At 43.8% G+C, this 27,685-nt stretch overlaps 1 protein-coding gene across 2 annotated transcripts; it reads left to right on the top strand.

Moving 5' to 3' along the window:
* The first annotated feature begins 248 nt into the window (after positions 1-248).
* zgc:101569 (uncharacterized protein LOC449822 homolog) lies at positions 249-27,679 on the top strand. Of its 2 annotated transcripts, XM_035756803.2 has the most exons (7): positions 249-572; positions 1,182-1,352; positions 5,871-5,968; positions 7,487-7,631; positions 14,015-14,164; positions 16,274-16,419; positions 23,155-23,302. In XM_035756803.2, the coding sequence occupies exons 1-6, from the start codon at positions 419-421 to the stop codon at positions 16,381-16,383; spliced, it is 828 nt and encodes a 275-aa protein (XP_035612696.1). In that variant the 5' UTR covers positions 249-418; the 3' UTR covers positions 16,384-16,419; positions 23,155-23,302. The 2 variants fall into 2 exon arrangements, with proteins under 2 accessions (XP_035612696.1, XP_035612688.1); XM_035756795.2 differs by lacking the exon at positions 16,274-16,419 and having other exon boundaries at positions 23,155-27,679.
* Positions 27,680-27,685: the final 6 nt, after the last annotated feature.

Below are 27,685 nucleotides of genomic sequence, written 5' to 3'. Positions count from 1 at the left end.
ATAACATAATCCTTTTCTGGGAAGAGGTAGATTTAGTTAAGAGAGGCACTGACCTTCTAACTAACACCTATTCATCTGTGCTTAAGAACTTTATTTTCTACAGAAAATGTACCTCAGTGCGGGAATGTGCAACTGCAGTGCAAGAAATGGCTCAACTTTGCCCTCTCCTGTCTGCACTTGTGTTTAACACCCCTGCATGCTCCAATCATGTGCAGAACCTTACAGTTTTCCTTGTTTCTGGGGGGGAACTTGCAAGGTGCTGCACATTATTAGTAAACATTGGAACGTTTGTTGATGGGTAGACATTTTTATTTTATTTTGTTTGTAGATGTGCATAAGGGACATTCACTTTTGAATTAGGGCTACTTTAGTTCCTGTAAGCTTCAGACGTTTCTATTTGTGCTTGTCAATCACAACTATGACTCTCCGAGCGTGTCCGAGTGCGACACATGCTTTGTTAGCTAGAAATCTGAACTGGCGAGCTGCTACTGCCCTAGTCCGGTTACTTGGAAAAAGGTATTCTGAGAAAAATAGCCCTTACAGCACTACAGCCGGAAAGGAATCAGAGAAAGGTAGTACGTCGAAGAACACAGTTGTCATATGCAATGGCATATCTCTGACAACCGAGGGCAGCAAATACTTGCTTTCAGACCAGACCATGGACATGCGGCAGAGTGGAATGTGGAGCCTAGTATATTCATAAAATATTTGAGACATATATTTCTCAAAGCATGCGCCATTATGTATCACTTTGTTACAAAACATGCATTTAGGATATGTGGATATAATTTGTGTGGAGTTCTGCACACTCAATTTACTGTCCTTGACTTCCAAGGACTTCCAATTGGAATATGAAATTGTAGTCAATATTGAATAACGCGAAGTCACATTTTCATATAGTATATTATATGGAATTGTGTTTTGGCTCTCACACTGTTTACTTTGTATGATTGTAGGATGGGTGGGGTGATGTTGCATCTCTCATCTCTTTTGTTGAAGTTATTTTGGATGCAACTACCTTGATTTCGGTCCCTTTTTCTTACCGTAAATATGTCAAGTCAACTGTACGCTCTCTGCCACAGAGCTTCATCCTCAGCCATAATCTATTCCAGTCCCAGCTTTGGGGACATTTCTTTCTAAGTGCTGCGGTCTCACTTCTCTTCTCTCCTATTGTTGTGCAGTCGCCGGGCGGACTGTGGTGAAGGAGAGGAGGGGGTCAGTGGTCACGGTGGCGATCAACCGGCCCGAGGTGCGGAACGCGGTGAACCAGGAGACAGCTGGACGGCTGCTGGACGAGCTCACGGCCTTCGACAGCGACCCAGCCCTGACCGTAGCAGTGCTGCATGGCAACGGTTAGACAGACACCTTGCACATTACAGACAGGAGCTCAGCAAAGCCTCTGATGGCAGGTCAGCAGTAGCCTGGTCCCAGATCTGTTTGTGCTTTTGCCTACTCCATTGTCAAGTCAAACATGTTTTGCATGATAATTCCAGAAAGAGTTGGCAAGAGAGCAGAAACTGACTGGCATCTAGGCTAGGTCAGCAGGTTAATGTAGCAGTTGCTCATGGTCACATGATGAGGTAGCCCCGCCTAGGACTTCAAAATCTGTCAGCCCTTGGCCCAAGAGGGAATTTCTTCTTGGACCAATAGTTAATATGTTGGTTTCTTCTGCAGTAGACCTCAGTTCAGATCCCGCCCATGACATTAGCACATAGAGACAAGCAAAGGGGGTCTCTATGACAACACCAGAGACATGGCTGATGATGATATATTGCAGTAGTAGGCAACTAGATTAAGCCACAAGCCGATTTTTGTCGTAGTGGATGGTCGGGGCTGGAACATAATTATAATAATGTGTACACTGCAAGTTGACCACAACTAAGCACAAAAAGAGATTATTTTTTAAATACTATCATTTTATACATTGATACACGATCACATACAGTACCTTCAGAAGGTTTTCACATCCCTTTACGTTTTCTACATTTTGTTGTGTTACAGCCTGAATTTGAAATGGATTCAATTGAGATTTTGTGACACTGGCCTACACACAATACCCCATAACTTCAAAGTGGAATTATGTTTTTTTTTTTTTTCATTTTTATGCATATTAATTAAAAATGAAAACCTGAAATGTCTTGAGTTAATACGTATTCAGTCCCTTTGTTATGGCAATCCCTAAATAAGTTAATGAGTAAATATTTGCTGAACAAGTCACTATGTTGCATGGACTCACTCTGTGTGCAATAATAGTGTTTAACATGATTTTTGAATGACTACCTCATCTCTATACCCCACACATACCATTATCTGTAAGGTCCCTCAGTCGAGCAGGGGATTTCAAACACAGATTCAACCACAAAGACCAGGGAGGTTTTCCAATGCCTCACAAAGAACGGCACCTATTGGTAGATGGGTAAAAATACAAATAAAAAGCAGACATTGCATATCCCTTTGAGCATGGTGCAGTTATTAAATACACTTTGGATGGTGTATCAATACACCCAGTCACTACAAATATACAGGCATCCTTACTAACTCTGTTGCCGGAGTGGAAGGAAACCACTCAGGGATGTCACCATGAGGCCATTTAAAACAGTTACAGGGTTTAATGGATGTAATAGGAGAAAACTGAGGATGGATCAACAACATTGTAGTTACTCCACAATACTAATCAAAGTGACAGAGTGAAAAGAAGGAAGCCTGTACAGAATACAAATATTCCAAAACATGCATCCTGTTTGCAATAAGGCACTAAAGTAAAACTGTTGTGTTGGATGGGGGCAAGTACAACACAACACATCACTGAGTACAACTTCATATTTTCAAGCATGGTGGTGACTGTCATCATGTTATGGGTATGCTTGTCATTGATAAACATTTATGGAATAGAGCTAAGCACAGGCAAAATCCTAGTGGAAAACCTGGTTAAGTCTTTCCACCAGACACTGGTAGACAAATTCACCTTTTAGCAGAACAAAGACCTAAAAGACCAGGACAAATATACACTGGACTTGCTTACCAAGACGGCAAACAATGTTCCTGAGTGGCCTAGTTACAGTTTTGATTTAAATCTGCTTGAAAATCTATAGCAAGACTGAGAAATGGCTGTCTAAAATAATGTGCAAATATTGTACAATCCAGGTGTGCAAAGCTCTTAGAGACTAATCCAGAAAGAATCACATCTGTAATCGCTGCTAAAGGTGATTCTAACATGTATTGACTCAGGGGTGTGAATAGTTATGTAAATTGGATTTATGTATTTAATTTATAATACATTTGTAAACCTTTCTAAAAACATGTTTTTTATTATGGGGTATTGTGTGTCATTTGTGTGAGAAAAAAATTATCCATTTTGAATTCAGGCTGTAAACAAAATGTGGAATAAGTCACCGGGTATGCTTTCTGAAGGCACTTTTTTATTTTTATTTGTGGGAATACTTCATAACAGATTTCCTAAATTTAACACATTTTAGCTGAATTTCTGGTGATTTGAGTGTTTTTTGACCCAAAATTAATATTATTTTTTTTATAAAAAAAAAACGCTCGCAGGATGGTTTTGGCCTGTTGCGGACACCTGATGTATTTTCTTTCCACGGCTCACTAACAGTTACACGTACAAAACATGACATCCCACTCTCCCCCAGACATACAGAACAGTAGACAACAAACTCATAGAGATGCAATTACACCCCTTTTATTGGATGGAAACAGTATATTTTGTATGTCTTTGACAACAGAATGCTAATAAGGACATTTACATTCAGGCTATTATGATATTTACAGTGCCTTCGGCAAACATTTCTAAAAACATGTTTTCACTTTGTTATTATGGGATATTGTGTGTAGATGGGTAAAAAAATAATCATCCAGTTTGAATTCTGCCTTGTAACACATCAAAATGTGGAATAAGTCAAGGGGTATGAATACTTTCTGAGGGCACTTTATATATCGTATTCCTACATAGCAAGGTGTTCATAATAACCCCTTAAGAACATGACTTCCTTATCATTTCGGCAGAATATAATTATGTGGGCGGGCTCCCAATAACACACTATAAACAGTCACCAATTATTTAGATATCCTTAATTACACATGTAGAACAATGCTGCCCAATCAGCTGGGGCGAGAGATCAAACTCACTTTGAATCATTTCGCCGGCTAACTGCAGGCGCTAGAAGCCATGAGTGGGAATCACATCCTCCACTCCTCCTCCTCATCCCCCGCTCACACTGCCTAATTAGCCCTGATTTAACAGCATCCAGGAGATGGGCTCACAGGGGTCCTGAGAGCCAGCCATGACGGCCGCCGCAGTGTCTGTATTAACATATGTATGCTCACAGCTTCCAGGGCCCCGCTCTGTGTCAACCAGGGAGCGAGAATTATACACACTTAATACCTCTCCAAAAGATCATCTCACCCCATCCAAATGAACTCCCACAATGGAAATTATTTTTTCAACCAGGATCAATTCTCCTCTCTTAGAGTGTAGCGTCGGCAGAGAGGCTTTATGTTAATGCTTAAACACCTCAAAGCTGTAACCCAGAAATGACGGCTGCTAAATGCCGGTCGCTTCGGCGCTGAACTGAAAATAGTGTGTCGGTAATTGCCTTGTGTTATTTGGCTTAACTTTGACCAACGTAATGGACGAATCTGGCAGAGTGCACTTGGATTCCTGTGCTGGCCATCGTTGTTAATTGGAGTGTAAATCCAGTTTGTAGGTTGAAATGTGGTACTGCCCTGGTAAATACTAATCTCTCTACTTGTGGAGGTGACAGCTAGACATGTCCAGTCTGGAATACTAACAGTGCAGCCATAAGGAAGCTATTTGGTCCAAATTAGTCCAAAACATGATCATTTTCATCGCCATTTTGGGAGAATTGTTTCAGTACTTTTCACTAAATTATGAGTAATTACCTCTGTTATAAGAATTTTGAATCTGTTGGCACATATTTAGAGTTTTTTGGAATCGTATTTCTCTGTTTTTATAGTAAGGGGGATGGGAGAATCTGAAGGTTTGCTAACTGCTGAAATAGCTGCAAAGGTCACTGTTGTAGCACCTTTCAATGAGGCCATTTTATCCCCAATGTAGAGAACATACGATAAAGTGTTGTCACGTGAGGCCAAATCCAAACTTGAGATATGGGTATGTTACTTCAACTTTTCCATTAATATCAATAATAAAATACTCTTTAGGGGCTTTTCCCAAAGAGTTGTGTGCACTGCACAATTTGCATATTGGTTTTAGCTTGTTTCTCTGATTCTAAACTCACCATGAAGTTACAATATGCTGTCATCAGTTTTAAAAACAGAAAACGATATCATAATATCTCCTGATATAGTCCTTTTACAATATGTCTTCGTACAGATTCAATCAAATCCAGAAAGCACCGGCATATAATTACACAGACACAGCTTTTTAAAGAACACTCCTCCTCGGATCCACTGCTGCTGTAATCAAGCCAGTCTCAGTGGAGGGGTGTTGTAGCACATTTCTCATCCTCAGTCTCATTACAGTTAGAAACAGAGCGGTCACACCATTTTACAGCCCTCCGCCTCAGCGCCTGTGACTTAGTGTTTGTAGGCCTCCTGGGTAATGTTGTAATTACCACATGAATCCAATGGAAGGGGCTTTGGTCAGGGTGCGTTATTCTACCATTAATGAGAGCATTGTGCAGTAAAGAGAGACTGAGCCCACGCCAAGAGCAGAAAACCATTTGTGTGCCAGCCAGCCATATTTCCTCATTCATTTCTAAATTGCAGCCCTGCCTCTCTTCTTCAAGTTGTTGTATTTTTTTTTCATCCTCGTCATTTTCCCTTCCTCTTCAGTTGCCAGCTGCCATACTTTGTAATTTTGTGGTCTCTTCCAGGAGGGAATTTCTGTGCTGGTTACGATCTGAAAGAGCTGGCCCATCACACTGCCTCCCTCAAATTGGAGCAAGATGTCACCAAAGGTCCTGCTCCTATGGTGCGCGCATTTGCAAAAACCTTCCTTGACTTTGCATCACCCTCACACGCGATCAGTGTGCACAGAACCGTTGATGACTGATAACACACAACCTAACTTTCAATGTATCTGTTTGTCATTATTGACCCCTCTGTATGTATATGTAAATAGTTCAGTTGTGGTATGTCTTTCATACAGTGCTTTCAGAAAGTATTCTTACCCCTTGACTTATTCCACATTTTGTTGTGTTCCAGCCTGAATTCAAATTTGATTACATTTCTCCCATTCTTCCTTCCAGATTTTCTCAAGCTCTGTTAAGTTAGATGGGGAGCAGCGGTGAACAGCAATCTTCAAGTCTTTCCACAGATTTCCAATGGTATTCAAGTCTGGGCCACGCAATGACTTTCACATTCTTGTTCTGAAGCCATTCAAATTTTGCTTTGGCTGTATGTTTGGGGTCATTGTCATGTTGGAACGTAAATCTTTGCCCCCCAGTCTGTTGTTTTTACTCCGAAGCAGTTTCTCATCAAGGATTTGCCTGTATTTGGCTTCATTCATTGTTCCCTCTATCCTTACCAGTCTCCCAGTTCCTGTCGCTGAAAAGCATCCCCATAGCATGATGCTGCCACCACCATGCTTCGCAGTAGGGATGGTGTTAGACGAGTTATGAGCTGTACCTGGTTTTCTATAGACATAGCGCTTTGCAACATTTTTGTCTCATCAGACTACATCATCTCTTGCCTTATGCTCTCAGAGTCTTTCACGTGCGTTTTTACCAACTCCAAGCGTGCTGTCATGTGCCTTTTTCTCAGGAGTGGTTTCCACCTGGCCACTCTCCCATAAAGCCCAGATTAGTGAAGTGATGTAGAGATGGTTGTCCTTCTGGCAAGTTCTTCCATCTCAGCCAAGGAACTCTATAGCTCAGAGTGGGCATTGGGTTATTGGTCACCTCTCCCTGACCAATGTCCTTCTTGCCCAGTTTCTCAGTTTGGTCGAACGACCAGCTCTAGGCAGAGACTGGGTAGTTCCATATTTTTTCAATTTCGCAATGATGGTGACAACTCTGCTCTTGGGAACTTTCAACACTCTAGAAAATGTTTTATACCCTTCCCCAGATATGTCTCATCACAATTCTATCTTGGAGATCTACAGACAGGTCCTTGGACTTCATGATATAGTTTATGCTCTGACATGCACTGTCAACAATGGGACCTTATATATACAGGTGTGTTTCTTTCTAAATCGTGTCCAAGCAATTGAATTGGCCACAGGTGGACTCCATTTTGAATTTTGGCTGTAACACAACAAAATGTGGAATAAGTCAAAGGGTATGAATACTTTCTGAAGGCACTGTATATAATCTGTTATCTCTATTGCCAGTCTTTCAAGCTTGTGTATTCTTGTATTCTTGTAAAGACCAGGGTCCTTCCTTGTTGTGGGAGTATGTTTGTGCAGGAAGTCTAGTTGCAGCCTTGTTTAGGGAGTGTATTCTTTTCATGCCCCGCTCAGGGTGTGTGTGTCATGTTGTGTGCTTCCCAGGGTCCCTCCCGACTGGTGTTGTCCAAGCCGTTGATAGCAGCGGTCAGTGGCTACGCAGTGGCTGGAGGGCTGGAGCTGGCTCTGTTGGCTGACCTGAGAGTGGTGGAGGAGAGCGCTGTCATGGGGGTGTTCTGTCGCAGATTTGGTATGTGTATCCCACCTACGAGATGACCCCTAGCCACCTCCCTGAGCCTGGTCCACCCCCCCCACTAGTGTGTGTGTATGCCATGTAATTGAGTGAGGTTGCAGCCCTTAGCCCACCAGTGGAAGTCAAAATTGTTACAAAGTGCCTGATTAATTTTCCTTTCAACAGCAACATAGAATTTCAAGCCGTTATCACTTTAGATTTCTCCTGTTTGGGTTTCAGCAGCAATGACCATGGCCTTTGAAAGCATTGCAAGTACAGACACCAGTACTGTACATGCTGAACTCTCTGATAACCAGAAGGAGAGGAAATGAATGTAGCGTGTAGTAGCATCTCCCATCTCGATACCAGTCTGCCTCCGGGGTTAAAAATATGACCTCTGTGTTTATAAATAGGACCGGTCGTACTATAATTTACTGGCAGCGGGTAGATCCTGGGTCTCTTTCTCTAAATGGGGCTTATCATTTTGGCTCTGTAATTAAACAGCATCCTGGCAGTGCCCTTGCCTGACTTGCGACCAGAGCTAGGGCCAGAGCCAGTGCCACCGTTCAGACTGTCTTGTGGCAGGGGCATGGCCACCATGTCTCGTCTTCTTCACATCACATCATATATCATACTGACGCCGCTAAGTGCATGACATTAGGGGTAAATCGCAATAGTCTGTTGGCTTCCTCAATCCTCAAATTGTCTCCTTTCCTTGATACGTACCGAATTGAGCTGGTGAAAGGGGAATGACTAATCGCTCACTTTAGATCTCCTTAAGCAGCCTAGAGTGGAGCATGTGTGCTCTGTGAGGTTTTGACACTGTTGGCGGCAGAGGCACATTTCCTCTCAGCTGCTTATGTTCAGCCACCACACCATCTCGGCTATGCCTCATTCCACAAACCCCTGGGTTGTTTGTCAACACTTTCCCCAGTCGTTTCCCCAGCTTAGTTTGGCCACTGTGGCTCGTTCTATAATTGGATGTGAGTTTAGCACTGTAATTGTTATTTTGACCATACCCAGTTATCAGCCGTGGACGTTGTGTTCCTCCACTCTGTAGTTAGCCTGGAGCAGTAAGGCTCTACTCATCAAAAGTAACTCTACTCCTCTGTAGTCTATCTCTCTGGTAGGTTTGTTGCATTTCTTTAGTTTAATGGGAGAATTCTGTTAGCGTTTTTGGTGGAGAAACACTTGGACATCAGCCCAAGGGATCCCCTGTGGTTTGAATGAATAACCCAAATCTATGTCATGTGGCCCAATGGAAGACACAAGTGAGTGACAGCTTCCTGTCACATGATTCATTGGAGCCCCGTCTCATGTGGAAAAACGAGGAAGGCCAAAACGAGGGATTATAGGATAGCCCACATGTTTAGAGCACAGCCCGGTCCAAAGCTGACATCATGTTGGCCAATTCAAACAAATATCCGATGACTTGTTATTGATGACATGGGGATACCATTCAAAAGCTCTGCTACGTGAAGCTGCATGGCTGAATACTTCCCCTCTAAGCAGTGCATGGGCACAGGAGTGGACAGTTAGTCTAACCTCTACAGGGAGTCCTTAGCAGAAACTGAATTTCGAACCTCCTGGCTGTCCTTGGCCCAATGCAGGATAACCTCTGGACCTTGGCTCCGGGACGTTCCGGCTGCACTAAAAGATCCAATTAGTGAGATGGATGGGGTGGTGGGGTGAGATGCAGCTGCCAGAGACTGTGTGTGATACTGGACTGGACCTGACCCCAAGCCTGCAGAGAGACTAGAAAGACCACACCCCAATCTTAAGACTAGAGGATCTGGCTAGTGGCTAGAAAGGCACCTGCAGCACTGTGCGTCTCTGTGGTTTACTAGATGTGAGTTAAACTCTAGTTCTCAGAATGTCCTGTGCGTTCTTCAGAGCCCATGGGGAGGTCTTCATCAAACAATGAACTCGCAGACACCAAAAAACGTCCAAATATTTCTTTGATGTGCTGAACAAAAAGGGAATCCTGTGACAGTGTATTAAGCCCAAAATATTTCTCCAAGATGGAGTGTTGGGGTGTTTCAAAGTGAACCTCCGTTAAAGGTTCACGTTCTCATCTCTGTATCCGTTCCGTACGGATTTGGCTGGAAATCTTTAATCCGCATCGAACTTAATCACATTAACCCTCATGAGAGTCCATTGTGGACAGCTTTGCTTTGAAGTGGTGCAGATGCCTGTATCTCCAGCACAGCTCAGTTCAAACTAAAAAACATCAGTCGTCTGCCCAAACTGTTTCACAGAGTTCAACACTTCACTGTTGTACTGGGAGTCTTACTGTACCTATAGATGTGGTGTTTGAACCAAGAGGAAGCAAATGAATGAGAGTGAGGCTAGGGCTGTTGCGGTGACTGTATTACCGCCACACCGGCAGTCATGAGTCATGACCGCAGGAAAATTCCATGTGACCATTGAGTCACGTTAATCTCCTCTTACCCAACTTGCTAACAACCTTCAGGTCTTAATGGTCTGGTACTCCGGGCTCTATTGTCCCTCTAATCACTCTGACATCAATGCATTTGAAAATCAAATCAAAACTCTTATCATCAAAAGAGTATTGTGCTTTTTAAACTCACCTCACTGATGATAAATTTGAAGAAAGAAGTTCAACAGCAGGTTGAAACTGAGTGTAAAACATGGATGTTGTGGATGTTGTTTCAATAATGCAACGAAATGGACAGCGCTTTCTAAGGTGATGATTCATTCAAAACACCAATACCCACATTAGAGCTTCGGAGTAGGCTCATGAGCCCCCCACCAAAAAAAACCAACCGGAATTAAAATGGCAGAAAAACTAAAGTGATTTAAGATGTTTTTGCTACATAATTGGTCTAGCCTATACTTCAAAATTAAACAAATCTGATTTATTGCCTTTGAGTGTGGACTGTATTATTATTCATACAGGATGGACTGGTTACCTTATGTTATGCTCCAAGATGTATATCCATGAGTCTGGGAGAGAATGTATAGCCCTAGGCAATGCTGTTGGTTCATTGATTGTGCAGGGCGGCTTTCAGAGTTGGCCTACAATTATAGTGCATTTGTTTTTGAATTGCCTAGGAATAGGCCTTTTTTTCTTCAGAATTAATTGGTTGACACATTACCTTTAGCTATACAGAATCTCACCCCTGTGCGTTTCCATCTCCTACTCTCTCTATTCCTTTCTAGAGCGCGCAGAGGGGCTGTCAACAGTTTAGTAAAAAATGTTTTGTTGCGAAATCATGTTACTATTGATGTTCCAAATCAAGCAATGGGTAGCTGCAGGGTTTGGGCGTAATATCACCTGTCGCGCAGCTAGAGCTTGATTCTCAAACATGGAGTGAAAGTGTTCTTATATGTATATATCAGCTGCTCATATTAAGCACATGCTCCACTATAAAACCTAAGTATCCTACCCGGCATCATTGAAAAACGGTCCGGCGGGAAAGCGAGCGGCCTCCATTCGCTATTCCAGTGTACCATACGGATGACATGTCTTTTTCCCCTTGTTCCATTTGATAATGGGCCATTCTAAATTGAAACAAATTTGACTAGTAAAGACAAGATTCAATTGAGAATAGTCTGATGGGTGAAAATATGATCACTTGATGAGAGAACAGCTGTGCAGCCTGAGGAAAGGAACAAGCTTCTTTTTTTTGCTACATTCTCAAATCATCAATAGATAATGTTTTGATTTCAAAGACATTCTAAGGTTTGTATCATTCACATCTAAAGTTGCCAAATAACTATACATCTAGCGTATCAGGGACCTGTTTCAAATTATCACGTTTTACGCTCAACATAGCCACTTCAAATATCAGCTAAGTTAAATTATATTCGTATACTATAAAATCATATACGTAAGGGATAATCATCCCTGTAAAATATTGAACGACTCGGAAGGTGTGTTCCACGATGTGCAAGCGGAGTTGAACTGACCTTCCACTGTTTTCCAGAGAACGCATTGAGCCCCGAGTTGATTATCCCTTTTATACCATGGCTATAATTTAACACATTTGCAGCTAGAAATTTGTTCAACATCCACTGAAGTAGCTAGCAAGTTTACTAGATAGCTACAGTAGTTGCCGTGGTAATCAAACAAACAGACTTTGTAGTTTAGCTAACCAAACCATCAGTCCTAGCTTGCCATTATGAACATCGAATTCAACAATGCCAATCATGTTTTCAATTCTACTTTTTCTTTCAAAAGCAGCTCAAACAGAACATGTAAGAATGAACTATAGCCATTGAATTCTACCGTGCAGATATACATAATGCCCTTCAAGCCAATCAGAAACAAGTATTCAACAATGCCATGATATAATATAAAATAATGGCACAGGACTTATAAGCAGTCTTTTGCAATAACCAGCTGACAAAATGTCATGACAGACACAGCCCTAAGTGAGGCCATTGTTGCAACCAGCATACATAGAAATGATATTGGAATATGAATGGTTAACCATCATCTCCCCAGCATAGCAGCGTTTTAGAAAAAAAAAACATTGGATAAAAAAGTGGTAAAAGGCATATCCTCCTGCACTACCCCTGCAATGCAGAGGATAAGGCTGACAGTCAGGAAGAGAACCACCTATATCTATTATTGGACAATGGGCTCTGCTGACACACGCAAAAAAAACCTGTTAAAACTGGTATGACTCTAGATGGATTTATCTGCTTTGAATAGATGAGGAATTAAAGGAAGTTCTGGTATATCCACAAAATGCCCCCCCCCCAATTTTTTTTTAAATGAGACGATTTCAAGGGGACGTTGCCCAACACACTGGATTCCATTCATAGGGAACAAAGGATAGGCTGGTGTGTTAATGCAAACAGGACTAGTTTGAGACAGACAGGGAGAGTATCAGCAGGCTTTGAGGCGGCTGCTGGATAAGAGAGGACCCTTCCGAGGGCTGATAGCACGGTGCCAACAGCACTAAAGATTATCTGGCCCAACCTGGCTCCTCTCTCTCCAATCTGGCCTGTTAGTTCTGGACACGGACTGAAGAGGCTCTCTGCGCCACAATCTAATCTAGCCTCCGGCCCTGAGAGAAACTAGGGGGTTGTGGTGTGTGTGTGTGTTTGCGAGGGGGAGAGGGACTCATCAGTATGTGGGGTGGAATTGCTCAAACTGGCCATCCTGTTTGAGAAAATGTAACAAATGGACTTAAAGTTTGTAATGCAATGTTATTGTAAAAAAATGTAAAAAATGTTTTTTAAATAATGGAATTGAAGTCAGATTTCTTCACCTTGGGCTATTGGCAGCACACTCTTTCATAGGAATGTTCAACGGAATCGACCTGACCGGTAGAGACAGGAAAATATGTATTTGCTGACAAAGAGCTCCCTCCCTAAGAACCTGTCTTGTGTCAGGTTGCCATATGTGCTGAGTTTTTGACCCGAGGCCTCTCGATTGGTTGCAGATGTATTAACACTGGTATTCAATGTATTCAAATGTGATTTATTTGAAGGACTCCGAGAATGTAGCGGGGAGTATGAATGAATAGAATTAGTGTTTCCACAACTCTCTCCTGGGGAACTCCCACCGAAAACCCAGAAAGATGATTTCAGGTTATGAAAATATGTTGGACTCATATGCTCTTAATAATGGGTGGTCAAGCAGAATCTCTGACTGACAGGAATTGAGGACACAAGCTCCCTGTGCTTCGGAGGCCAGTAAAACTCTACCTCCATCTGCCTCACGGCCACAAGGGCTTCCGCAAATATCCTACTATCATAATTCTCAGGCTGGTGGATATGCTGGTGGACATGGTAACTTTAATTTAGCTACTCTGGATCATTATTTGGACTCGTACTGTCATATCTTGATTTCTTGTTTTGATTTTTGATTATTTGTTTATTTGTATTGTATTTGCGAGACATTCTACTGCACTGTTGGAGCTTGTAACGTCAGCATTTTACTGCACCTGATATAACACCTACAAATATGTGTACGCTACCAATAAACTTAGATTTCATTTGTATATGAATTATGATATTTTAGGAGCCACTCAGTGTTGGTGGAAAAACACTTATTTTTAAGTCATACATTGGTGCAACCAGGAGTGTGTGTAGTGGAGGGTAAAAGCATGACAACACTGCTTATGCAGCTTTTTAATTTTGCACGAGCGTTTACCCACCTTTTGCGGAAAATGCATTAAAAGTATAAGGAGCATTGCTTTACTCACCACGAACGGCGGTCAGCGTTTACTCCCATATATATATTTTTAACACTACATCACTGGGTGGAACGCATAAGTGATAAACTCCCTCACAGTCTACCTACCCACTTATAAGCGTATGTGTATGTCTGTGTGCAACATTAAGACTAGAATAGTCAACCACTCTGTAAAGTCCTGCAGCCCTCCTTAGAATGTCACTCATGGATGATTCCCTTGTCACCTTAGGCGTCCCCTTGATTGATGGGGGTACAGTCCGGCTCCCCCGTCTCATTGGTCTCTCCCGGGCTATGGACTTGATTCTGACTGGAAGACCCATTGGGGCACAGGAGGCCTTAGCCTTCGGATTGGCTAACAGAGTGGTACCGGATGGCCAAGGTAAGAAATATGCCCTCTCTTGAGGTTTTGTTGGTAATATTCCTCTCCTCACTCTGAACAAGTATTTTTTTAACTTGCATTTTGAAGTTTTGTTAAAGTGGGGCAAAAGAGTATTTAGTCAGTCACCAATTGTGCAAGTTCTCCCACTTAGAAAAATGAGAGAGGCCTGTAATTGTCATCATAGGTACTCTTCAACTATGACAGACAAAATAAGAAAATAAAATCCAGAAAATCACATTGTAGGATTTTTAATGAATTTATTTGCAAATTATGGTGGAAAATAAGTATTTGGTCAATAACAAAAAAAATCTCAATACTTTGTTATATACCCTTTGTTGGCAATGACAGAGGTCAAACGTTTTCTGTAAGTCTTCACAAGGTTTTCACACACTGTTGCTGGTATTTTGGCCCGTTCCTCCATGCAGATCTCCTCTAGAGCAGTGTTGTTTTGGGGCTGTTGCTGGGCAACACAGACTTTCAACTCCCTCCAAAGATTCTCTATGGGGTTGAGATCTGGAGACTGGCTAGGCCCCTCCAGGACCTTGAAATGCTTGTTACGAAGCCACTCCTTCGTTGCCCGGGCGGTGTGTTTGGGATCATTGTCATGCTGAAAGACCCAGCCACGTTTCATCTTCAATGCCCTTGCTGATGGAAGGAGGTTTTCACTCAAAATCTCATGATACATGGCCCCATTCATTCTTTCCTTTACACGGATCAGTCATCCTGGTCCCTTTGAGAAAAACAGCCCCAAAGCATGATGTTTCCACCCCCATGCTTCACAGTAGGTATGGTGTTCTTTGGATGCAACCCAGCATTCTTTGTCCTCCAAACACGACGAGTTGAGTTTTTACCAAAAAGTTATATTTTGGTTTCATCTGACCATATGACATTCACCCAATCTTCTTCTGGATCATCCAAATGCTCTCTAGCAAACTTCAGACGGGCCTGGACATGTACTGGCTTAAGCAGGGGGACACGTCTGGCACTGCAGGATTTGAGTCCCTGGCGGCGTAGTGTGTTACTGATGGTAGGCTTTGTTACTTTGGTCCCAGCTCTCTGCAGGTCATTCACTAGGTCCCCCCATGTGGTTCTGGGATTTTTGCTCACCGTTCTTGTAATCATTTTGACCACACGGGGTGAGATCTTGCGTGGAGCCCCAGATTGAGGGAGATTATCAGTGGTCTTGTATGTCTTCCATTTCCTAATAATTGATCCCACAGTTGATTTCTTCAAACCAAGCTGCTTACCTATTGCAGATTCAGTCTTCCCAGCCTGGTGCAGGTCTACAATTTTGTTTCTGGTGTCCTTTGACAGCTCTTTGGACTTGGCCAATGGAGTTTGGTGTGTGACTGTTTGAGGTTGTGGACAGGTGTCTTTTATACTGATAACAAGTTCAAACAGGTGCCATTAATACAGGTAACGAGTGGAGGACAGAGGAGCCTCTTAAAGAAGAAGTTACAGGTCTGTGAGAGCCAGAAATCTTGCTTGTTTGTAGGTGACCAAATACTTATTTTCCACCATAATTTGCAAATAAATTAATTAAAAATCCTACAATGTGATTTTCTGGATTTTTTCCCCTCATTTTGTCTGTCATAGTTGAAGTGTACCTATGATGAAAATGACAGGCCTCTCTCATCTTTTTAAGTGGGAGAACTTGCACAATTGGTGACTGACTAAATACTTTTTTGCCCCACTGTATCTGTTCCAATGTAATGGCTGTGGTAGATTAGACAGATTTATGTAAGCTATTTTACTCAAGAGTTATCAAATTTATATGCCATTTCATTGGTTGGAATAAACCTTACGAATAACTTCATCAAATTCTTTGAGCAATGATAGTTGAATTGGACTATGTATAATTTCCAAAATGGCATTTTTGCTATGGATGTGTGAACTCCAACTCCTTCATCCCTATGAAAAGCCTTTTCATGTGCTCTCCTGGTTAAAATTCCTCAAAAAACATTAGAAGATTAAGTTAAGTCTTTTCGGAAGTCATTCCCACAGCCAAGTCCGACTAATTGGACTCTGAGGCTGATCACTTTGGTTAGAGATAGCTCAAAGAGAGAGGGGCACTTGGGCATCACTCACATCAGCCCTTTGCTTCCATAGGAGATTTGGATGTCATCCAGTGCTTTCATGTGGCCCAGGGAACAAGGTGGCTTGGCTCAATCACAGAGAGGCAGGAAGTGCAGGAGGAAGGGAGGATGCACCAGCAGTAGCTGTAACTGAATAGCTGCCAAGTTTCCTATGCTAATGTAATTATTGAAACTAACTACAGAGGGTATATATCCTGTGTGTTTGTGTATAACACTCGCTTGGTGGTGTGTATGAGTACGTTTGGTGGTGTGAATGTTTAGAATGGTGCCCGAGGGGATGATTGACATTTTACATGCTCCTAACCAACTTATTTTAACTTATTTTGTACATAATGTTGCTGCTACCGTCTCTTATGACCGAAAATAACTTCTGGACATCAGAACAGCAATTACTCACCTCGAACTGGAGCTTTTTCCTTTAACGAGTCCGGCGCAAAGGATATACTGCTTTCTCGGGAACAGGGCCAAATCCCCATCATTTGAGTGATAAAAGACGGAGAAAAGGGTGCGGAGGTCGGGCTGCCTTCTGAGAATTCGTAGGTGAGTGGGTAAACCTCCACTGCCATCCGCTCTATTGGGCAATGTGCAATCATTGGAAAATGAAATCGATGACCTACAATTAAGATTATCCTACCAACGGGCCATTAAAAACTGTAAATTGTTTCACTGAGTCGTGGCTGAACGACGACGCGGATAATATATAATGTATGTAATAATATAGAGCTGGTGGGATTTTTCAATGCACTGGCAGGACAGAAAGCTACGTCTGGTAAGACGAGCAGTGGGGGTGTGTCTATTTGTCAATAACAGCTGGTGTGCGATTTCTATTAAAGAAGTCTCGAGATATTGCTCGCCTTAGGTAGAGTACCTTATGATGAGCTGTAGACCACACTATCTACCTAGAGAGTTCTCATCTATATTATTTGTAGCCGTCTATTTACCACCACAAACTGTTGCGGGTACTAAGACTGCACTCAACCAACTGTATAAGGCCACAAGCAAACAAGAAAACGCTCTCCCAGAAGCGGCGCTCCTAGTGGCCGGGGACTTTAACGCAGGCAAACTTAATTAAATCCGTTTTACCTCATTTCTACCAGCATGTCACATGTGCAACCAGAGGGGAAAAAACTCTAGACCACCTCTACTCCACACAGTTTGGAACTAGGTAGTGAGTGTTGCAATCGAGGACAGACGGAAAGCTTCAGCACTCAGCACTCCCGTTCTGTGAGCTCGTGTGGCATACCACTTCGCGGCTGAGCCGTTGTTGCACCAAGATGTTTCCACTTCACAATAACAGCACTCCCAGTTGACCAGGACAGCTTGAGCAGGGCAGAAATTTGACAAACTGACGTGTTGGAAAGGTGGCATCCTATGACGGTGGCACGTTAAGTCACTGAGCTCTTCAGCAAGGCCATTCTACTGCCAATGTTTGTCTATGGAGATTGCTCTCCTAGTGGCCGGGGACTAATGCAGGCAAACTTAAATCCATTTCTCCTCATTTCTACCAGCATGTCACATGTGCAACCAGAGGAAAAAAGAACTCTAGACCAACTTTACTCCACACACAGAGATGCATACAAAGCTCTCCCCCGCCCTCCATTTGGCAAATCTGACTATAATTCTGTCCTCCTGATTCCTGCTTACAAACAAAAACTAAAGCAGGAAGTACCAGTGACTCGCTCAATACGGAAGAGGTCAGATGACGCGGATGCTACGCTACAGGACTGTTTTGCTAGCACAGACTGGAATATGTTCTGGAAATCATCCAATGGCATTGAGGAGTATACCACCTCATTGGCTTCATCAATAGATGCTCCCCACGGTGACTACGTACATATCCCAACCAGATGCCATGGATTACAGGCAACATCTGCACTGAGCTAAAGGATAGAGCTGCCACTTTCAAGGAGGGGGACACTAATCCGGACACTTATAAGAAATCCCGCTATGCCTTCAGACGAACCATCAAACAAGCAAAGCTTCAATACAGGATTAAGATTGAATCCTACTACACCGGCTCTGACTCTCGTCGGATGTGGCAGGACTTGAAAACTATTACGGACTACAAAGAGAAACCCAGACGCGCCCAGTAACGCGAGCTAAATGCCTTTTATGTTCACTTCGAGGCACGTAACACTTAAGGCTTCTGTAGCTCAGTTGGTAGAGCATGGCGCTTGTAACGCCAGGGTAGTGGGTTCGATTCCCGGGACCACCCATACGTAGAATGTATGCACACATGACTGTAAGTTGCTTTGGATAAAAGCGTCTGCTAAATGGCATATATTATTATTAAGGCTCACATAAACAGCATCCTCCCTTATACCCTAGACCCACTCCAATTTGCATACCGCCCCAACAGATCCACAGAGGATGCAATCTCAATCGCAATCCACACTGCCCTTTCCCACCTGGACAAAAGGAACACCTATGTGAGAATGCTGTTCATTGACTACAGTTCAGCGTTCAACATCATAGTGCCCACAAAGCTCATCACTAACCTAAGGACCCTGGGACTAAACACCCCCCTCTGGAACTGGATCCTGGACTTCCTGACAGGCCACCTCCAGGTGGTAAGGGTAGGCAACAACACGTCTGCCACACTGATCGTAAACACTGGGGCCCCTCAGGGGTGTGTACTTAGTCCCCTCCTGTACTCCCCGTTCACCCACGACTGCGTGGTCAAACACGACTCCAACACCATCATTAAGTTTGCTGACGACACAACAGTGTTATCACCCACAACAATGACACAGCCTATAGGGAGGAGGTCAGAGACCTGGCAGTGTGGTGCCAGGACAACAACCTCTCCCTCAATGTGAGCAAGACAAAGGAGCTGATTGTAGACTACTGGAAAAGGCGGGCTGAACAGGCCCCCATTAACATCGATGGGGCTGTAGTGGAGCGGTTCGAGAGTTTCAAGTTCCTTGTTGTCCACATCACCAACGAACTATCATGGTTCAAACACACCAAGACAGTCGTGAAGAGGGCACGACAACACCTTTCCCCCACAGGAGACTGAAAAGATTTGGCATGGGTTCCCAGATCCTTAAAATGTTATACAGCTGCACCATCGAGAGCATCCTGACTACTACTGTGGAAACATCTTGGTGCAACAACTGCTGGTTTCTCCACGCATCGCGCCGACAGAAACAAACACCTTTCTGGTAAGAAGAGGGGCGGGGGCGTATGCCTTATGATTAACGAGACATGGTGTGATGAAAGAAACATACAGGAACTCAAATCCTTCTGTTCACCTGATTTAATTCCTCACAATCAAATGTAGACCGCATTATCTACCAAGAGAATTCTCTTCGATTATAATCACAGCCGTATATATCCCCCCCCAAGCAGACACATCGATGGCTCTGAACAAACTTTATTTAACTCTTTGCAAACTGGAAACCATTTATCCGGAGGCTGCATTCATTGTAGCTGGGGATTTTAACAAGGCTAATCTGAAAACAAGACTCCCTAAATTTTATCAGCATATCGATTGCGCAACCAGGGGTGGAAAAACCTTGGATCATTGTTACTCTAACTTCCGCGACACATATAAGGCCCTGCCCCGCCCCCCTTTCGGGAAAAGCTGACCACGACTCCATTTTGCTGATCCCTGCCTACAGACAGAAACTAAAACCAGAGGCTCCCACGCTGAGGTCTGTCCAACGCTGGTCCGACCAAGCTGACTCCACACTCCAAGACTGCTTCCAGCACGTGGACTGGAATATGTTTCGTATTGCGTCAGATAACAACATTGACGAATACGCTGATTCGGTGTGCGAGTTCATTAGAACGTGCGTTGAAGATGTCGTTCCCATAGCAACGATTAAAACATTCCCTAACCAGAAACCGTGGATTGATGGCAGCATTCGCGTGAAACTGAAAGCGCGAACCACTGCTTTTAATCAGGGCAAGGTGTCTGGTAACATGACCGAATACAAACAGTGCAGCTATTCCCTCCACAAGGCTATCAAACAAGCTAAGCGTCAGTACAGAGACAAAGTAGAATCTCAATTCAACGGCTCAGACACAAGAGGCATGTGGCAGGGTCTACAGGCAATCATGGACTACATGAAGAAATCCAGCCCAGTCACGGACCAGGATGTCTTGCTCCCAGGCAGACTAAATAACTTTTTTGCCCGCTTTGAGGACAATACAGTGCCACTGACACGGCCTGCAACGAAAACATGCGGTCTCTCCTTCACTGCAGCCGAGGTGAGTAAGACATTTAAACGTGTTAACCCTCGCAAGGCTGCAGGCCCAGACGGCATCCCCAGCCGCGCCCTCAGAGCATGCGCAGACCAGCTGGCCGGTGTGTTTACGGACATATTCAATCAATCCCTATACCAGTCTGCTGTTCCCACATGCTTCAAGAGGGCCACCATTGTTCCTGTTCCCAAGAAAGCTAAGGTAACTGAGCTAAACGACTACCGCCCCGTAGCACTCACTTCCGTCATCATGAAGTGCTTTGAGAGACTAGTCAAGGACCATATCACCTCCACCCTACCTGACACCCTAGACCCACTCCAATTTGCTTACCGCCCAAATAGGTCCACAGACGATGCAATCTGAACCACACTGCACATTGCCCTAACCCATCTGGACAAGAGGAATACCTATGTGAGAATGCTGTTCATCGACTACAGCTCGTCATTCAACACCCTCCAGTAGTACCCTCCAAGCTCGTCATCAAGCTCGAGACCCTGGGTCTCGACCCCGCCCTGTGCAACTGGGTACTGGACTTCCTGACGGGCCGCCCCCAGGTGGTGAGGGTAGGTAACAACATCTCCTCCCCTCTGATCCTCAACACTGGGGCCCCACAAGGGTGCGTTCTGAGCCCTCTCCTGTACTCCCTGTTCACCCACGACTGCGTGGCCATGCACGCCTCCAACTCAATCATCAAGTTTGCGGACGACACAACAGTGGTAGGCTTGATTACCAACAACGACGAGACTGCCTACAGGGAGGAGGTGAGGGCCCTCGGAGTGTGGTGTCAGGAAAATAACCTCACACTCAACGTCAACAAAACTAAGGAGATGATTGTGGACTTCAGGAAACAGCAGAGGGAACACCCCCCTATCCACATCGATGGAACAGTAGTGGAGAGGGTAGCAAGTTTTAAGTTCCTCGGCATACACATCACAGACAAACTGAATTGGTCCACTCACACAGACAGCATCGTGAAGAAGGCGCAGCAGCGCCTCTTCAACCTCATGAGGCTGAAGAAATTTGGCTTGTCACCAAAAGCACTCACAAACTTCTACAGATGCACAATCGAGAGCATCCTGGCGGGCTGTATCACCGCCTGGTACGGCAACTGCTCCACCCTCAACCGTAAGGCTCTCCAGAGGGTAGTGAGGTCTGCACAACGCATCACCGGGGGCAAACTACCTGCCCTCCAGGACACCTACACCACCCGATGTTACAGGAAGGCCATAAAGATCATCAAGGACATCAACCACCCGAGCCACTGCCTGTTCACCCCGCTATCATCCAGAAGGCGAGGTCAGTACAGGTGCATCAAAGCTGGGACCGAGAGACTGAAAAACAGCTTCTATCTCAAGGCCATCAGACTGTTAAACAGCCACCACTAACATTGAGTGGCCGCTGCCAACACACTGACACAACTCCAGCCACTTTAATAATGGGAATTGATGGGAATGATGTAAATATATCACTAGCCACTTTAAACAATGCTACCTTATATAATGTTACTTACCCTACATTATTCATCTCATATGCATACGTATATACTGTACTCTATATCATCGACTGCATCCTTATGTAATACATGTATCACTAGCCACTTTAACTATGCCACTTTGTTTACATACTCATCTTATATGTATATACTGTACTTGATACCATCTACTGTATCGTGCCTATGCTGCTCTGTACCATCACTCATTCATATATCCTTATGTACATATTCTTTATCCCCTTACACTGTGTATAAGACAGTAGTTTAGGAATTGTTAGTTAGACGCGACAGAGGCTAATGCGGACAGCCGAGTACATCACTGGGGCCATTCCTCCTGTCATCCAGGACCTATATACCAGGCGGTGTCAGAGGAAAGCCTCCAAACATTTCAGAGACTCCAGTCACCCAAGTCATAGACTGTTTTCTTTGCTATTGCACGGCTAGTGGTACCAGAGCACCAAGTCTAGGACTAAAAGGGTTCTTAACAGCTTCTACACCCAACCCATAAGACTGCTGAACAATTAATCAAATGGCCACCGGACTATTTACATTGACCCCCCCCATTTGTTTTGCACACTGCTGCTACTCGCTATTTGTTATTACTATTAACCTGTAACCCCGCACATTGAATCGGTACCGGTACCCCCTGTATAAAGTGTTGGGGCGGCAGGGTAGCCTAGTGGTTAGAGCGTTGGACTAGTAACCGGAAGGTTGCAAGTTCAAACCCCCGATCTGTCGTTCTGCCCCTGAACAGGCAGGAGCGCCAATCATCCAGACTGAGTCTGTCGCCGTTCCTAGGCCGTAATTGAAAATAAGAATTTGTTCTTAACTAACTTGCCTAGTTAAATCAAATCAAATAAAGGTAATAAAACCTCATTATTGTTATTTTATTGTTAATTGTTATTATTTTTTACTTCATTTTATTTGTGAAATATTCTCTTAACTCTTTCTTGAACTGCACTGTTGGTTAAGGGCTTTTATGTAAGCATTTTGCGGTAAGGTGTTGAATTCGGCGCATGTGACAAATAAAGTTTGATTTTGATTAGTGTACAGTTGGTGATGTGTAATGAATGTACGCTTGGTGGTGTGTATGTGTGTACATGTATGTGCTTATTTGCCTCCGCATGAGTCTGTTTCTTTACGATGCTCACTTACATATCTTGTGTGTGTGTTTTTGCGTGTGTGTGTCTCAGCTCTGCAGGCAGCTCTGGAGCTAGCTGAGCAGATCAGCACCTTCCCCCAGCAGTGCATGCGTGCAGACCGCTCCTCTGCCCTCTACAGTGTCTATGATGCCCCCTCCTTCAGCTTGGCCTTGCAGTACGAAATGGACCATGGAGCGCCAATCATCCAGACTGAGTCTGTCGCCGGGGCAACCACGTTCAGCTCAGGGACAGGAAGAGGCGGGAAATTCTCCTCAAAGCGCTAGTTACACTTTATTTAGGTATGCCTATTTTTTTCACCTTTATTTAACCAGGTAGGCTAGTTGAGAACAAGTTCTAATTTGCAACTGCAATCTGTCCAAAATAAAGCATAGCATTTTGACATATATAACAACACAGAGTTACACATGGAATAAACAAAACATAGTCAGTAATACAGTAGAAAAAAAAGAAAGAAAAAAGTCTATATACAGTGAGTGCAAATGAGGTAAGATAAGGGAGTTAAGGCAATAAATAGGCCATGGTGGCGAAGTAATTACAATATAGCAATTAAACACTGGAATGGTAGATGTGCAGAAGATGAATGTGCAAGTAGAGATACTCAGGTGCAAAGGAGCAAGATAAATAAATACAGTTTGGGGATGAGGTAGTTGGATGGGCTGTTTACAGATTGGCTATGTACAGGTGCAGTGATCTGTGAGCTGCTCTGACAGCTGGTGCTTAAAGCTGAGGGAGATATGAGTCCCCAGCTTCAGTGATTTTTTGCAGTTTGTTCCAGTCATTGGCAGCAGAGAACTGGAAGGAAAAAAAGTATGAAAGTATGAATTGGCTTTGGGGGTGACTAGTGAGCCATACCTGCTGGAGCACGTGCTACGAGTGGGTGCTGCTATGATTCTCACCCCCCAAAAAAAAAAAGATTTAGATGTAAGTGGCTGTTCCACTGGATGCCATAAGGTGTATGCACCAATTTTGTAAGTCGCTCTGGATAAGAGCGTCTGCTAAATTACTTAAATGTAAATGTTAAATGTGACCAGTGAGCTGAGATGAGGTGGGGCTTTACCTAGCAGAGACTTGTAGATGACCTGGAGCCAGTGTGTTTTGCGACGAGAGTGAAGCGAGGGCCAGCCAACGAGAGGTTACAGATCGCAGTGGTGGGTAGTATATGGGGCTTTGGATGGCACTGTGATAGACCGCATCCAATTTGTTGAGTAGAGTGTTGGAGGCTATTTTGTAAATGACATCGCCAAAGTCGAGGATCGGTAGGATGGTCAGGTTTACGAGGGTATGTTTGGCAGCATGAGTGAAGGATGCTTTGTTGCAAAATAGGAAGCCGATTCTAGATTTCATTTTCGATTGGAGATGCTTAATGTGAGTCTGGAATTAGAGTTTACAGTCTAACCAGACACCTAGGTATTTGTAGTTATCCACATATTCTAAGTCAGAGCCGTCCAGAGTATTGATGCTGGACGGGTGGGCAGGTGCAGGCATTGATCGGTTGAAGAGCATACATTTAGTTTTACTTGCATTTAACAGCAGTTGGAGGCTACGGAAGGAGAGTTGTAAACATGACTACATAGTGTATGACTATGTACACTACATGACCAAACGTATGTGGACACCTGCTCATCGAACATCTAATTCTAAAATTATGGGCATTAATATGGAGTTGGTCCCCCCTTTGCTGTTATAACAGCCTCCACTCTTTTGGGAATGCTTTCCATTACATGTTGGAACATTGCTGTGGGAACTTGCTTCCATTCAGGCACGAGCATTTGTGAGGTCGGCACTGATGTTGGGCAATTAGGCCTGGCTCGCAGTCGGCGGTCCAATTCATCCCAAAGGTGTTTGATGTTGAGGTCAGGGCTCTGTGCAGGCCAGTCAAGTTCTTCTACACCGATCTCGACAAACCTTTCCTGTATGGACAATGCTTTGTGCACAGGGGGATTGTCATGCTGAAACAGGAAAGGGCTTATACAGGAAAGGGCTTTGTTCCCACACAGTTAGAAGCAGAATCGTCTAGAATGTCATTGTATGCTGTCGCGTTAAGATTTCCCTTCAGTGGAACTAAGGGGTCTAGCCCTAACCATGAAAAACAGCCCCAGACCATTATTCCTCCTCCACCAAACTTTACAGTTGGCACTATGCATTGGGGCAGGTAGCATTCTCCTGGTATCTGCCAAACCCAGATTTGGCCATCGGACTGCCAAAAGGTGAAGCGTGATTCATCACTCCAGTTTTCACTGGTCCAGAGTCCAATGGCTGCGAGCTTTACCCCATTCCAGCTGACGCGTTGCATTGCGCATGGTGATCTTAGGCTTGTGTGCGGCTGCTTGGCCATGGAAACCCATTTCATTAAGCTCCTGACGAACAGTTATTGTTCTGACGTTGCTTCCAGAGGCAGTTTGGAACTCGGTAGTGAGTGTTGCAACCGAAGACAGGCGATTTTTACACACTTCAGCACTCGGCAGTCCCGTTCTGTGAGCTTGTGTGGTCTACCACTTCGCGCCTGAGCCATTGTTGCTCCTAGATGTTTCCACCTCACAATAACAGCACTGTCTTTCGGATGGGACGTTATGGTGTCCTGACTCTCTGTGGTCACTAAAGATCCCGTGGCACTTATCGTAAGAGTAGGGGTGTTAACCCTGGTGTCCTGACTAAATTCCCAATCTGGCCTTCATACCATCATGGCCCCCTGATCACCCGAGTTTACAATTGGCTCATTCATCCCCCCTCCTCTCCCCTGTAACTATTCCCCAGGTCGTTGCTGTAAATGAGAATGTGTTCTCAGTCAACTTACCTGGTAAAATAAGGGTTCAATAAAAATGAATTAAAAAAAACTTACAGTTGACCAAGGCAGCTCTAGCAGGGCAAAAATTTGACGAACTGACCTGTTGGAAAGGTGGCATCTTAGTTAAAAAAAGGTAACATTTAAAAAAAATATATATAATAATGACTGTGCCACGTTGAAAGTCACTGAGCTCTTCAGTAAGGCCATTCTACTGCCAATGTTTGTTTATGGAGATTGCATGGCTGTGTGCTCGATTTTATACACCTGTCAGCAACGGGTGTGGCTATAATAGCTGAATCCACTACTTTTGTATATATAATGTATATGTACGTAGTTTTTTCTTCATGATTTATAAATGATACCAGGTCCACTAAATGGTTTATAGATGGTAAACACGTATACATGGTTTACTAATGGTTGGAAAAAACTCATTCATAATGGATTATTAGCCGACTGTCCACCTTTTTCCCACCATTTTGCATCACACGGTGTCATACTGGTGTGTCAGATACAACCTCCGTGGGGCAAATGACAAAGTCATACAAACAATGACAGAACCTCACCAGCTGCTTATCTGTACTGTATATTTCATTATGATCCCCCACATACCAAAGGTTCTTTAAAGTTAAATCACTACGCTCGACAATTGTGGTTGGTATACCACCCTCATTTCTAGAGGAATTAGAGGGAGGGCTAGTAGGGGTATGGAGGCTGATTGAAAGAAGCAAAACCTTTGAAAGACAAAGACTGGAAAGCAGCAATGGCATCAAAAGCACCAGCACTATACTGGCATTGTTTCTGGTTGGAGTTGTACAATGGTTGTGTGATGTGTGGGGTCTTGGGTCTACCACCAGACTATACTGTAGTAAGATGGTGGTGTGGATATTTTTGTGTGGAAATGCCATGTTTAGAGGAATAATTACTGTGCGAAGAATGACTGTGAGTGTGTTTATGCCTGTGTGTATGTGTGTGTTCCCACATGTTTATGTCTGTATAATTAGTGTGGAATATTTAGCAGTCCAAGTGAACTTGGTGTTATGAGTGAACATTCCTCTGGTGGACAGCTCCCCCTCAATTATCTGTGTGTGTGTGTGGGTGTTTGTGCGCACATGCATATGTGTGAGAGATGATTTAGCTTGGAAGCAGAGAAAGTAGTACCCTAAGGTGTGTGTGTGTGTGTGTGTGTGTGTGTGTGTGTGTGTGTGTGTGTGTGTGTGTGTGTGTGTGTGTGTGTGTGTGTGTGTGTGTGTGTGTGTGTGTGTGTGTGTGTGTGTGTGTGTGTGTGTATGTGTGTGTGTATACCCTATGGTATATCCACATATATATACTGTATATCCACAGGTTGCAATGAGACCAGCCTGTGTATGAGGGACTCCAATCTCTCTCCTCAGGTTGTGAGTGTGACCCATCGTGTGTGTGTTAATTAGGGTGAGGAGAGGCTCTGTCTAGACGCCATGATGACAGGACAAACACCCCCTGTTTAGCCTGTGTGCCCTCCCTCTGCTTCCTCTTGCCTCCTCACCCACGGCCAATACACCCAGCTATCACCTGCTCCACACACACACAGACACACAAACACACACATTGTTATCTCCTATTCAATTTTTGTACCGCTCGAAGTGGACGTTTGAGGTTTAATATTCGTCAATAGCCAGACACTAATCGTGGCATGTCTTTACAATGATGTATTTTACTTTCTAATACAGTAAGAGTGGCATGCCTAAATTAGATGTGATGATGTGTAAATAAAGCTAATATTAAGACACTCAACTGTTG

Source organism: Oncorhynchus keta, chromosome 4, assembly GCF_023373465.1.
Source record: "Oncorhynchus keta strain PuntledgeMale-10-30-2019 chromosome 4, Oket_V2, whole genome shotgun sequence".
NCBI lineage: Eukaryota > Metazoa > Chordata > Actinopteri > Salmoniformes > Salmonidae > Oncorhynchus > Oncorhynchus keta.
The sequence above is the reverse complement of the archived record's forward strand: the minus strand, read 5'-3'. Positions and strand labels throughout refer to the sequence as shown.